This window comes from Heteronotia binoei, chromosome 3 (genome assembly GCF_032191835.1).
Source record: "Heteronotia binoei isolate CCM8104 ecotype False Entrance Well chromosome 3, APGP_CSIRO_Hbin_v1, whole genome shotgun sequence".
In the NCBI taxonomy this organism is placed as follows: domain Eukaryota; kingdom Metazoa; phylum Chordata; class Lepidosauria; order Squamata; family Gekkonidae; genus Heteronotia; species Heteronotia binoei.
The window spans coordinates 19,728,770-19,742,777 of NC_083225.1; the positions used below are offsets into that span (position 1 = coordinate 19,728,770).

The following is a 14,008-nucleotide window of genomic DNA, read 5'->3' on the forward strand; positions in this document are numbered from 1 at the left end:
TGCCGCGAGCGCGAGGCCAGGCCAGGCCAGGCCAGGGGGCCCGCCATGCCGCCCGCGCCGCTGCCGCCCAAGGAGAGCAACCTCTTCAAGCGCATTCTGGTGAGCAGCGCGGCCCGGGCGGAAGGGAGGGCAGCGGCCGACCCCGGGCGCCCCCCGGCCTCCTTCCCCGCCCCTGCCACCCCGGGGGCACTGCGGGGGCGCGCCGCTTCTCGGGTGCTTTGTGGGGCAGGAGGCTGTGAAACTTTGGAGCCGTGCATGCGAGCAGGGGGGCTCCTGCCATCTCCCTCCCTCTCGCCCACCTCCCTTGCTTTGCAGCCAGCAGCTCCCATCTGCTCCTCTCTCCCTCCTTCCCTCCCCAGCCCCTGCCACACGGCTTCCCTCCTTGCCACCTGCTGCATTGGCTGCTGCAGTGCCCTGAGCCCTGCTCAGCTCTTGCGGCTCCAGCTGCCATTCGTGGCAAAACAAAAATGGTTGCACTGGAAGGGGGGGGGAGGCTGGAAGTTGGGGGGGGCAGTGCCCCCACAGGCCCCCCTGTGGCTACGGGCCTGTGCCACCCCCTCCTCCGGCCTGGCAGGTCCCTCCCTTTGTGCGGCGCAGGCAGGAAGCCCCTACCTGGGGATGCACCTGCCTGCCCTGTAGCCCCCAGTGGGACGGAGGGGGGTCTGGCTGCCCCGTCTCTCGCCTCCCCTCCAGAAGCTCCCCACACCTGGTGGGGCTGGGCAGTGGCCGCCTCCAGCTCTAGACGCGCAGCGAAGTTGTAGGAGGGACCTTCCCGTGCTGTCACGGCGGCCACCTCTCTCTGCCAGGTGGCCGCCTTTCCGCCTTTGGAAGAGCCAGTTTGGTGTAGTGGTGAAGCGTGCGGACTCTTATCTGGGAGAACCGGGTTTGATTCCCCACTCCTCCACTTGCACCTGCTGGAATGGCCTTGGGTCAGCCAGAGCTCTGGCAGAGGTTGTCCTTGAAAGGGCAGCTGCTGGGCGACCCCTCTCCAGCCCCACCCACCTCACAGGGTATCTGTTGTGGGGGAGGGAGAGAGCCAGTTTGGTGTAGTGGTGAAGCGTGCGGACTCTTATCTGGGAGAACCGGGTTTGATTCCCCGCTCCTCCACTTGCACCTGCTGGAATGGCCTTGGGTCAGCCAGAGCTCTGGCAGAGGTTGTCCTTGAAAGGGCAGCTGCTGGGAGACCCCTCTCCAGCCCCACCCACCTCACAGGGTATCTGTTGTGGGGGAGGGAGAGAGCCAGTTTGGTGTAGTGGCTAAGTGTGCGGACTCTTATCTGGGAGAACCGGGTTTGATTCCCCGCTCCTCCACTTGCACCTGCTGGAATGGCCTTGGGTCAGCCAGAGCTCTGGCAGAGGTTGTCCTTGAAAGGGCAGCTGCTGGGAGACCCCTCTCCAGCCCCACCCACCTCACAGGGTATCTGTTGTGGGGGAGGGAGAGAGCCAGTTTGGTGTAGTGGCTAAGTGTGCGGACTCTTATCTGGGAGAACCGGGTTTGATTCCCCGCTCCTCCACTTGCACCTGCTGGAATGGCCTTGGGTCAGCCCTAGCTCTCGTAGGAGTTGTCCTTGAAAGGGCAGCTGCTGTGAGAGCCCTCTCCAGTCCCACCCACCTCACAGGGTGTCTGTTGTGGGGGAGGAAGGTAAAGGAGATCGTGAGTCGCTCTGAGACTCTTCAGAGTGGAGGGCAGGATATAAATCCAGTATCTTCATCTACCTCACAGGGTGTCTGTTGTGGGGGAGGAAGGGAAAGGAGATTGTGAGCCGCTCTGAGACTCTTCGAAGTGGAGGGCGGGATATAAATCCAATATCTTCATCTACCTCACAGGGTGTCTGTTGTGGGGGAGGAAGGGAAAGGAGATTGTGAGCCGCTCTGAGACTCCTCGGAATGGAGGGCGGGATATAAATCCAATATCTTCATCTACCTTACAGGGTGTCTGTTGTGGGGGAGGAAGGGAAAGGAGATTGTGACCGCTCTGAGACTCTTCGGAGTGGAGGGCAGGATATAAATCCAATATCTTCATCTACCTCACAGGGTGTCTGTTGTGGGGGAGGAAGGCAAAGGAGATTGTGAGCCGCTCTGAGACTCTTCGGAGTGGAGGGCGGGGTATAAATCCAATATCATCATCATCTTCTTCCTCAGGTGTGCACGAAGGGCGGGTTGGCACACAAGTCACAGGTCACCAGCAGGGCCGTAGCCAGGATTTTAAAAGTTGGGGGACTTTTTAAAAAGTCAGGGTGCCCCCTTTCCCATCCACTGCAGGGCTTGCCACTTCTCAGAAGCTTTGTAGGGTAGGGGCAAAAGCTGGAGGCTCTGAATGTGACCAAATTGAGACAGCCAGCTCTAAAACTTCAGAGTGAAGAGGGGACTGCACCTTGCATGCTGGCGGGTTCCTTCCACTCCCTCTCTCCCACCCTGGCACTTTGCAGCCAGCAGCTCTATCCATCCTCCCCTCCCCAGCCCATTCCACATGGCTTCCTCCGCCTCCCTCCTCTCCACCTCTTGCTTTTGCTGCCACAGTGAACTGTGCCCTGCTCAGCTCTCCTGGCTCTGGCTGCCACTGATGACGCTTCGTCGGCTCAGCCATGGCAAAAAGAAACTTTAAAAAGCAGACTGCATGCTGGAGGTTCCCTGGAAGTCGGGGGCCCCAGCCTGGATGTCAGGGGGCAGTGCCCCCACAGGCCCCCCTGTGGCTACAGGCCTGGTCACCAGGGGTCCCTTTTGAGAGACGACCCAAGGAAGGCTCTGCAAAGGCCCAGCTGAGGCTTCCAGGTCACCCACCTGTTTATAACGCCCCCTCCCCCCAAAAAAGGTCCCCAGCACCAGGGTTGGGGTTGGAAGCCTCCTTCTCTCCGTTGCCTGTGAGGTGAGTAGGGCTGGAGACACCAGACACCCTCCGAGGTGGGTGGGGCTTAGAGAGGGCTCTCACAGCAGCTGTCCTTTCAAGGACAACCCCTGCCAGAGCTATGGCTGACCCAAGGCCACTCCAGCAGGTGCAAGTGGAGGAGTGGGGAATCAAACCCAGTTCTCCCAGATAAAGAGTCCGCACACTTAACCACTACAACAAACTGGCTCTGTGGTTAAAAGTAAAAAAAAAAACCTGCTCCGTTCCTTGCCTCCCTGCAGGTCCCGCCTCCCACGGCCATGGGGCATTTTATTCCCACCTGCATCTCAGCAGTTAGAGAGGATTTTCAGGAGCAGGAGCAGGTTGGCGGGAGAAGAGAACACAGGGAAGGAGTGGCTCATCTAACCTCTTCCAGGAGCTTTTCACCAGGCCTCCCAACATGAGCAGATAAACTTTGTTCCCACTTTCCCCGGGATGTCCTGGAGAGGACTCTGATTCTCTCCTGTCTCCAATAAGTGCTGTTTCCAGGCTGTGTAATGTGCACACCGTCTCCGGTTAGTCTACCGCTCCTGAATGGCTCCAGACTTCAGGTATAAACACAATTGCTGTTTGTACTCCAGTATTTTCCACAGTAAACATTAAAAATCAAGACCTGCTCATCTGAAGGTCTTGGGAAAGCAGGTGTTTTCTGCCGCACTTGATGCATTTGCTGCAGACACTACCACCAATGTAAACATGTGTTTGTGTCTTAACATATGAAACCACCAATTTCCCGGCTGAACATCGTCAGACGACCAGACAACTGGCAGATAATTATTTGACCATGGTCAAATGCACCATGCAGTCAATGATGTCCTTGTGTATGTGGCCTTTTAAAAAAAACAAAATCATCATTATAGTATTTGACAACAGTAACAGGAGTGAGGCGGGAGTTTGCGGGCCAACTTGCAAAGTACCATAGACACTTGCCACTCGCAGAGTCACTCCCAGATTCACTGCAGAACAAAACAACCAAAGCCCTTGCAAAACTGAATAATGCAGCGATGGCATTGATTGTATGGTGGAAGACAAAACAGGTTGGGTTGGACCACAGACTGCAAATAAAGAAGTTCCATTAATCACAAAACTGCACGTGGCAAGATTCGGTTGTAACTTCTTCGGAATCTGTTAACATTGAACGCTTTTATATTTTAAGAGTGGTAAAGCGGCAGTACTGCAGTCGGAGCCCTCTGCTCACGACCCGAGTTCGATCCCAGCGGAAGCTGGTTCAGGTAGTCAGCTCCAGATTGACTCAGCGTTCCATCCTTCCGAGGTTGGTCAAATGAGTCCCCAGCTTGCAGGGGGGAAAGGAGATGACTGGGGAAGGCAATGGCAAACCACCCCGTAAAAAGTCTGCCGTGAAAACGTTGTGAAAACAACGTCACCCCGGAGTCGGAAACGGCTGCTGCTACCTTTACCTTTTTTAATTTATACTTTATTTTTAATATTTTGTTTGTGCAAGTATATAGCATTCTCGGCAGTAGCCTGTATTTCATGGTCTTTTGGCACTGCACAGGGGCAAACTCAAATCAGTGGTTTGACACATCCAGAGCTGCTGCTTCTTAGCTGCCCAGTTACTTCTCCTCCCTCCTGGTCTTTCAAGCCACCCCCAAGTGACTTAACATATATATGAACATATGAAGCTGCCTTCTACTGAATCAGACTTTTGGTCCATCAAAGTCAGTATTGTCTTCTCAGACTGGCAGCGGCTCTCCAGGGTCTCAAGCTGAGGTTTTTGATACCTATTTGCCTGGACCCTTTTTTTGGGAGATGCCAGGGATTGAACCTGGGACCTTCTGCTTCCCAAGCAGATGCTTTACCGCTGAGCCACAGTCCCTCCCCCTTAGTCAGTATTGTCTTCTCAGACTGGCAGCGGCTCTCCAGGGTCTGCAGCTGAGGTTTTTCACACCTATTTGCCTGGACCCTTTTTTTGGAGATGCCAGGGATTGAACCTGGGACCTTCTGCTTCCCAAGCAGATGCTTTACCACTGAGCCACGGTCCCTCCCCTTTAGTCAGTATTGTCTTCTCAGACTGGCAGCGGCTCTCCAGGGTCTCAAGCTGAGGTTTTTCACACCTATTTGCCTGGACCCTTTTTTGGAGATGCCAGGGATTGAACCTGGGACCTTCTGCTTCCCAAGCAGATGCTCTACCACTGAGCCACCGTCCCTCCCCCTAATTTATTTATTTAAAACAGACCCGCCTTTCTCCCAGGTGATGGGGACACAGAGTTGTGATCCTCTTTTGAGTCCTGGCTCACTGAGATATACTGCCTAGCGGTACAGGATGTTTTGTTTTGGTGTTAGTGTATTTTTGGCTGATCAGATGATAAGGTGTATTTGCTTTCTCCAAATTGCCAGCCCTCCAGAAAAAGCTGGTTGTCCACAGGCTGCTGCTAAATACTGCATACTGCTGGGAAAAAATAGGAGCAGGAGGAGTGGAGCACATAAATCTTGATTGAGCTACCAGTGTTGTTGTTGCAGTGGAACACTGGCAGGAGTGATAACGAATCTTTAGGGTAATACATCCATTCAAAATTGAGAAATGGTTTCAGTGTTTCTTTTACATCAAAATTGGTATTTTGTGACAGAACAATGTAGCCTGAACTAGGGCACTGCAAACCTTTAATGCTTGTTTACTCCTTTAGGACTAGAACATGACCAGTTGTTTGCGGATAGTTTTATGTGGATAGTTTTTTTTCTGCTCCCACTCGTCCGTTAAAAAGCAGAGTTAGCAATATGTCATAAAAACTGGAATATCTTGTGTGCCGCTGAAAAAAAGAAGTAAAACGACAACAAAAAATGTGTGTAACTGTTGCATTCAAGAGCAGTGGAGAGAGTATTGACCTGGCTTACAAAGTTGCTTTAAGGGTTTAGAAATATAACAGCTACTTTTAGGCGTCATGGTAATGCTCTCTTAATAATTCATAGTTTGAATTAATTGGTCTTTGGTTGAATTTGATATCTGAATGCAGAGTGCACTGTTTTGTGGGCTGTTTTGATGGGTGCCAAACTGGGATTCTAAACCTTGGTTTGTACTTGGCTTGTTAACTGGCTTGTACTAGTTAACAAGAAGGAGTGCGACAGGAAGCCCAGTTTGCTCACTAGCAGTGCCCGTTTCAGCCTCCTGCGTGCAGAGTTGGAAACAGATTGGCCGAAGAAACCCTATTACTTGAGCATTCAACTACTGATACTTTTCCAGCCTGACTTTCTCCTGATTTCTGTCCATACCCCCTATTGTCCTATTAGTGAGGTCTCAACAAACGGGACTGTCAGCTCCAACCTCGGAATAGGACAAACTCAAAAGGTAGCTGGACAAAGGCACTTTTAAATTGCATGTTTCCAGGGCGTGATTAAGGGAATGCATTGTAGCGGCTGCACAGGAGGAAGGTGGCTAACAGTTGGCAAGAGAGCAATAGGGTAAGGTCTGTGACAGGTTTGTTTCAGGGCAGAAAAGTTTAGGATCGCAGTGAACCAGGTAGGCAAAGGTCAAAGGGGAAGGAGGTTGTCAGTCCTTATCTGAGAGCAAGAGGAGGAGATGTGGGTTTGCCCTAGCCTTCTCTTTCCTGTTGTATATGACAGCCAGCCGCTGCAAGCAGGTTTTTTGCTCACAGAGAGGCTGCTGTGGCTGCCCGTTCAGCACAGCAGCAACAGGGGTTCGATGTGACAGGTTTCCCCACCTTTTCCCTGGCCCAGTCCTCTCCAACAGCCCTGAATGAGTACACATACGCACATCCATCTCTGTGCCGCTAGGAATCGTTCAGGGTTGCTGGTATAAGAATCAGCTGTTGTGTGTCGTCGTAATGTCATCACAGTTTTTAAAAAGTAACTCTCCGGCTTCTTTCATTGAAGAAATATCAGGAAAGGTTGCAGCTATGCAATGAAAGGGGCTGGAGACTTTAAAAAAAAAGTTATAACTGCATTCAGTTGCTGATTTGAAAAACAGCAACAAAAATTGGTGTGGTTGCTACAGGAAAAGGGCTGTTGTGTGGGCGGGACCAGGGCAATCTGACCTTTCTTGTCCATACAGCAGCTATCCAAGCTCTGCTTCAATCTTTCCAGAAACTTCACAGTAAAGCAGGTTTGGGAAATACTGGATAAAATCTAAAACAACTACTCTTGTTCATATCCAGCACTTGTAATATGCAGAGTATTTTACACTCTTTTGTAGGTATGATTCCCATTCTGCAGGTGGAGGACTAAGGCTGAGAGGTGGTTAAGTTCATAGCAGAAATGGGACTTGAATTCAGATCTTTAAGATCCAAGCCTGTCTATCTATTCAGAGCCGAAGATTCAAAAACTACATTCGAGGCTGTCAAAGTAAACTCTGTTGGGTGTATTAGTAAGAGAGCTAATCTTAACCTATGAGATGTTCCCTGCGCCACTGTTGTTTGTGGAGACTGGAGAATGCAGGGAACCTACAGCAAAAGTGGAGCTTTCTGAATGGACATTCTACTTGAGGGTCCAGATGTTGCGGTGGTGGGGTTAAAGGTAAGAATTTTTAGGGTGAGAGCAGAGGTAAACATACAATTAGAAGACTTGGGGAAAAGGGAGGGAGCAGAGAGGAAAATGCGCAATTAGAGTAAGAGAACGAAGCTGGAGTCCAGTGGCACCTTTAAGGCCAACAATGTTTTGTGCAGAATGTAAGCTTTTGTGTGCACACTTCATCAGACAATGAAATACTACGTGTAGCTGGTGGGCAGTGTTTAAGCATGCAAAATAGTACAAAGTTAGAATTCAGTGGCAAAATAGTGAAATCAACAAATTGAAAGAATAGCAAGTTTTGGTCTGTTTTGCCATTGGGTTCTAACTTGGTAGTATGTCACGCCCCTGCTGGCCCCCGTCACGCCCCGCCGTGGCCGCTGCTCCCCTGGTGACCTGGCTTGGGCCTGGACCCATTTAGGCTTCCCAGAGGTCTCAGAATGTGGGAGGACAGAGCTGGGTTACTTCATCCCTCTGGGCTCGTGTCCTCCCCGGCTGTGCTTGGGCTCTTCCCTCTCTCTCTCTCAGCTGCCCTTCTGTTGCAGCAGCCTGCTTCCTCCCTGACCTCTCAGCCTCTTGGCCTTTTATCCTTTCCCCGGCCCCCTCCCTTCCTTCCAGGTCCCACCCCTGGTTAGCTCCGCCCCCGCTTATAAGTGGGGACGCCAAGGAAGGGCTTTATGCGTGTTCACCAGGTGGTGGCCGAGTGAGTTGAGACATGGCTGCGTCTGGGCGCTACCGCAGCTCGAGGTTCCTGCCTCCTCCGCCCTCTCCGCAGGGCGTTGTTCTTGCTTTCTCCCTTCAGCGGCTGCCGCCGCGGCTCAACCACTCCTCCCTAGCTTGGGGTCGGGCACACCAGTTCCCTGCTCCAGCAGGCATGTCGGGTGGACGGGCTACGTCGGGCGGCCACAAGGTACGGTGGGGCCCCAGGGGGTGCGGGGGGGGGGGGGGGCTCCCAGCAGAGTCTCGTCTCGGCTAGGACGGGACATACTATTTTGCACGCTTAACCACTGCCCAACAGCTATATGTAGCAGTGCCCACTGTACCCTATTTCATTGTCAGCTTACATTCTGAATAAAACTTTGTTGGCCTTAAAGGTGCCGCTGGACTCCAACTTTGTTCTATTGCTTCAGTCCAACACGGCTGCCCACCTTACCCAGCTATAGCAACTTTTCCTAGCTTTCTTGTCTTTTCCAGCGAGTCCTGTCTTTTCATAATGTGACTAAAGCATGATATCCTCAATTTAGTCATTTTAGCTTCTAGGGAGAGTTCAGGCTTGGTTTGATCTAGAACCCACTTAGTTGTCTTTTTGGTGGTCCAGGGTATCCATCAGATTCTCCTCCAATGCATTTGTGTTGTGTAATTCCCCAGCAGCCGTTCCTTTTGTCTTCTTGATGTTCAGCTGTAGTAACCCTGCTTGGGCAGTTTCTGCTTTAACCTTCATCAGTAGTCGTTTCAAGTCTTCAGAATTTTCTGCCAGTAATTTGGTGTCATCTGCATATCCTTCCCCCAGTTTTCACTCCACCATCACCTAGATCTAATCCAGCTTTCCTTATATTTTGCATATAATTTGAAGGGACGTGGAGATAAAATACATCCTTGTCTGACACCTTTGCCAACTGAAAACCATTCTGTTTCTCCATATTCAGTCATAACAGTAGCCTCTTGTCTGGAGTGTAGGTTATGCATCAAAACAGTCAGATGTTGTGGCACACCGCTTTTCTTTAAAACCATTCATAGTTTTTCATGATCTGCACAGTCAAAAGCTTTGCTGTATTCTATGAAGCACAAGCTGATTTTCATCTAAAATTCTCTTGTAACAGTAACCATAAATTTGCAATATGTTGTCTAGTGCCTCTTCCTTTTCTGAAGCCAGCTTGAACATCTGGCATTTCTTGCTCTATATGTGCTTTTTGTTGTTAGAGCATCATTTTACTGGCATGAGAAATTAATACAATGGCCTGGTAGTTGCTGCAGTCTTTAACATTTTCTTTATTTGGGTGTAAATTGAGTGTTTCCAGTCTATGGGCTATTGTGTGTGTGTGTGTGTTTACATATTTGTTGGCACAGTCTTGTTAAGATTTTGATGGACTCTGTTTCTGTGACTTGGAATAGTTCTGCTAATATCCCATCTACTCCTGGTGATTGATTTATTTCTTTCTTTCTTTCTTTCTTTCTTTCTTTCTTTCTTTCTTTCTTTCTTTCTTTCTTTCTTTCTTTCTTTCTTTCTTTCTTTCTCTCTCTCTCCCCCTCCCTCCCTCCCTCCCTCCCTCTCTCTCTCTCTCTCCCTCTCCCTCTCTCTCTCCCCCTCTCTCTCCCCCTCTCTCTCTCCCCCTCTCTCTCTCCCTCCCTCTCTCTCTCCCTCTCTCTCTCTCTCTTTCCCTCTCTCCCCTAACATTTTCTTCCCTGTGGGGACTCTAAGTGGCTTGCCAGGAATCCTGGAGGGTGATTGTTGTTGGGTCCCCCCCATTTTCTGGGCATGGAGCAGGTGTCACTGGGGGTTTGTGGGGGAGGTATTGTGCAGGGTTTGGACTAGGTGACCCTGGAGGCCCCTTCCAACTCTACGATTCTATGCTACATCATTCTCCTCTTCTCCATTTTAGCATCACAACAACCCTGTGATGTATTCTAGGCTAAGAGTATATGACTGGCCCCTGGTCACCCAGCCAGCTTCCATGGCAGGGTGAGAATTCAAAGCCACGTCTCCCAGATCCTAATCTGGTACTTTCACCACTACACCACACTGCTTCCTTTCCCTCTCATCTGGCCCCATCCTCTCTCATGTCCCTGTGACGAGAGGGTTAGAATTCCAGCTGCATTGTGAGTTGGTGACTGTTGCTGGCTTTTCTGAACCTCCTCAGGAAAGACGGCCCCACATCTTCAAGGCACAAGATGATGGCCCTTCGTGCTTGTGAGGCAGTTGAGAGAGCTGCAAACAAGTTGTAGTCATCTCCGCAAATACAGTTCTTGCTCTTCTGTTGTGGCATTTCCTGACCACAAAAAAGGAACAAAAACACCTGGAACGCCTTGAAATGAATTTGATAACCCGTTACATGTCCTCACCGTGAGGCTTTTGAAAGCTGTAACAAAGATTTTGCCAAGCTTCCATGGATTCTGATCCTTCAGTGGGCATGGGAATGAGTGCTGCTGGGAAGTTTTTTTTAACAAAATAATCCCACCTGAGTGATCTTGAAAAGCACCAAGCAAAGTCTTGGCTGCAAACAGACTTACAGGTAATATTCTTCCTGAATATACCTTTTCCCTGGAACAGTGAAATCAAGAGGATTATCATGTGTTGCCTTCTTTGCCCGCCATCTGGGCAGTTTTGCTGTACACAACCACATCCATATTGATTCATTATTTCTATTATTAAATGTGAAAATTTCCCCCAAAGTAGCCTGACCTGTGCCACACAGGGGTAAGGAGGTAAGATTGTTGTTAATGCCATGCCAGCCCTGAAGCGCTGAGTGTGCAGAAGTCAGTCTGCTGGGATTGTCACTTTTAAATAGCATTGCATAACACCAGTGGCAAATCTTGTGAAAGCATCATAGTGCAGCATTTCCAGCCAAAGCAATAAGCTTTGCCCTGAACATTTTTATCCTTGGGATTGCAGCCAGAATTTTGGATTATTGTCCCGTAATTTCATCTATGTGGCTATGAAAATACACTGTGCAACGCAGACTCTCTATCGATACTTAGAAACGTGATTCTATGCGCATTTAAATGGCCATAAAGCATGTAATATCATAGACTGTCTACAGTTTTGAAAGACTAGGCATCTTTTTATAGTGCGCATTTCAGTTAAGTATTTGATTACAAAAGTGGCAATGCCAAAAAGTCCCTACTCCTGCAGTGTTTTGTGTTGTGCGGTCATTCAGGGATATTCTTAACTCTCAGGGCTCATGGTGCCTAGAAACTTTTTGTGTGTTCCTAGTATTTTCACCCATAATTGTATAATATCTCTTGGTGATCCTCAGTAAAAGTATAATGTTTATCACTTCACATCTGAATATGTTTTGTTGTATGACATAAAAATGCATGTCCATGCATTTTGTTGCTGTTTTATATTAACTTTACACCATTTGTGGTGGTAGATGAATTTCTTTTCTTAATCAATTGCTTTCTATACAGGTACACATACACATACATTAAAAAAAAATACAAAAATGCTGAAAAAGAACATCACTGCCCCAGACAGAGTGTTCCACCTATACCTGTGCCCCGGACAGAGTGTTCCACCTATACCAGTGCCCCGGACAGAGTGTTCCACCTATACCTATGCCCCGGACAGAGTGTTCCACCTATACCTATGCCCCGGACAGAGTGTTCCACCTATACCTATGCCCTGGACAGAGTGTTCCACCAAATCCACCAATGGAACTTCGCTTCATATGTTTATTCAATCCTCTTTTGAAGCTTTCTATGCTGTTTCCTGTGGCAGTGAATTAAACACGTTAATTAGTCTTTGGGTGAAGAAGTACTTCCTTTTATCTGTTCTAAACCTACTGTGCATTCATTTCCTTGAGTGTCCACCAGTTCTTATTATTGTAAGAAAGGGAGAAAAATACTTCTTTCGATACCTTCTCTATCCTATTTGTAATTGTGTAAATCTCTAGTCAAGTTAGGTTGGGGTTAGAGCAAGGGTCTCCCGCAGGTAGTTCATTGTCTACTGATTGCTTTCTGACTACTTCGGAATAGCTTGTTTATCTCTTAGGCAACTCAGGAAAAGATAACAAAAAGATCTGTTTTTTAAAAAGATAGATTTTGTCATAGATTTTTCTATACGCTGCTTAGCTGATAGCTTTATTTCTAGTGTTCATCTCAGTCCATGTTCTGATCTAGGACAGAAAAAAATTGTCATATGCTGGGAACAGCTAGATCAGGATACTTTACATTATGCAGAAGTAGCTCTTATTAAAAACAAGACTGCTGATCCCAGGCTTAGCGATTAGTTTTTGTTGCGATACAAATATACAATATTTTTGTCACAGGTTTAGTAAAATTATGATAAATGCTAAAGAATTTAGGATTAGGTTTGGTGGCAGCAATATGGTCATAAGCTGAAAAATGAGCTCCAAAATTTTTGGACAGGCTTCTAGAGCCAAACAAAATTTCTGAAGGACGGCCCGCTGTAGCTACTCCCTGCTGTTTCTCTGAAGGGCTTTTGCTGTCCACAACTTTGTCTTGATGGAGACCATAACAGTATAATTCTCTGTCTAGAATGTGAAGAGACCTCTTTTGGATTCTTGCTCAGACATTCTCAGATTAGGTTTGCAAATAGTGATGTCGTCCATAAGTTCTTCTGCCATGTCTGTTATCAGGAGTGGAGTTTAATTGACAGAATCTGGAACAAAGGCTGTTTCACTGTCTTGAATTTTTTTTTAAAAAAAAATTGTGAATTCTGTTGTGAATTTCACAACTTCATTCTTCATTGGCACTTAATGCTCTTGGTTTTTATGGCTCTCACACAAATAGCTCTTCTGGTGTATCTTGCTTTTGCTATGCGGTTATGGTATGCAGCTCAGCAAGTCACTCCAGCACTCCACTGCTCTTTGCTAAAAATAACGTACTAATTTTAGAACAGCCAAATGATTGCTTTTACTAGAAGACAGCACATTCACAGGAGCAGTTGTTACTTTTGGCATGCATCCTATCTAGAATCCGTAAGTGGTAGAATAAGTAGACTAATGCGATGTGCATTATCAGTTTTAGTGTTTGGACTAGAACCGGTAAAGTACCAGCCGTAATTTTGTCATGAAGTACATGAGAATTACATTGGCTTCCAGTTTGTTTCCGAGGTCAGTGCAAAGGGTTGGTTATAACCCTGTCATGCGCGTCATATATTGGGAACCACAGATCAGAAGGACCTCTGACCTCTTTCCTTCCCTGGTCCTCATGTGCCAATTAAACATTTCCGTTTGCCACCTTCTGGTTGTCTCCCCTCTTCTGCTGGAGCTTCTTCCTTCTCACAGGTGGCTCCTGGAGGTGGTGATGTGGAGGGTTTTTAGGAAGCACTTCAGATCTGTTTTATTTCCTGAGTCTGAGCTAGAGGCATTCCCTGGGGTTTTAACTTCTTCTTTTTTACTCTGTTATAGTGTTGTTTTAATGATAAATTGTAATCCAGTTTGAGCCCCAAAGGGAAAGGCATTCTTAATAAATGATTTTGTAATCTCCACTGGATTATTTTCTCATTGGCTCCCTGGTAATCAATGTGAGCAAATAGGGATAGCCAGAGTTTTTAGCAATTTAATCTTTCAGACATGCCTGTATAGGGTTGCCAAGTCCAATTCAAGAAATATCTGGGGACTTTGGGGTCGGAGCCAGGAGACTTTGGGGGTGGAGCCGGGAGACATTAGGGGTGGAGCCAAGGCCAAGGCTGTGACAAGCAGAATTGAACTCCAAAGGGAGTTCTGGCCATCACATTTAAAGGGACCGCACACCTTTTCAATGTTTTCCTTCCATAGGAAATCATGAAAGATAGGGGCACATTCTTATGGGGCTCACAGAATTGGACCCCCTGGTCCAATCTTTTTGAAACTTGGAGGGTATTTTGAGGAGAGGCACTAGATGCTATACTGAAAATTTGGTGCCTCTACCCCAAAAAACAGTCTCCCCAGAGCCTCAGGTACTCGTGGATCAATTCTCTATG

The 14,008-nt window shown here is 48.2% G+C and overlaps 1 protein-coding gene across 4 annotated transcripts in view; it reads left to right on the forward strand.

The window, feature by feature from the left end:
• NAA16 (N-alpha-acetyltransferase 16, NatA auxiliary subunit) overlaps positions 1–14,008 on the forward strand; it is a 93,373-nt gene continuing 79,365 nt past the window's right edge. For 3 of the 4 annotated variants that reach the window (XR_009555166.1, XR_009555167.1, XM_060233560.1), the window contains exon 1: positions 5–99. Coding sequence is in view for 2 of the 4 variants with exons in the window: in XM_060233560.1 (XP_060089543.1) it covers positions 46–99 (54 nt within the window). In the remaining 2 variants the exon portion in view is untranslated. Of the gene's footprint in view, positions 100–14,008 lie in introns of all 4 variants that reach the window. The other variant, XM_060233559.1, reaches the window with a different exon arrangement.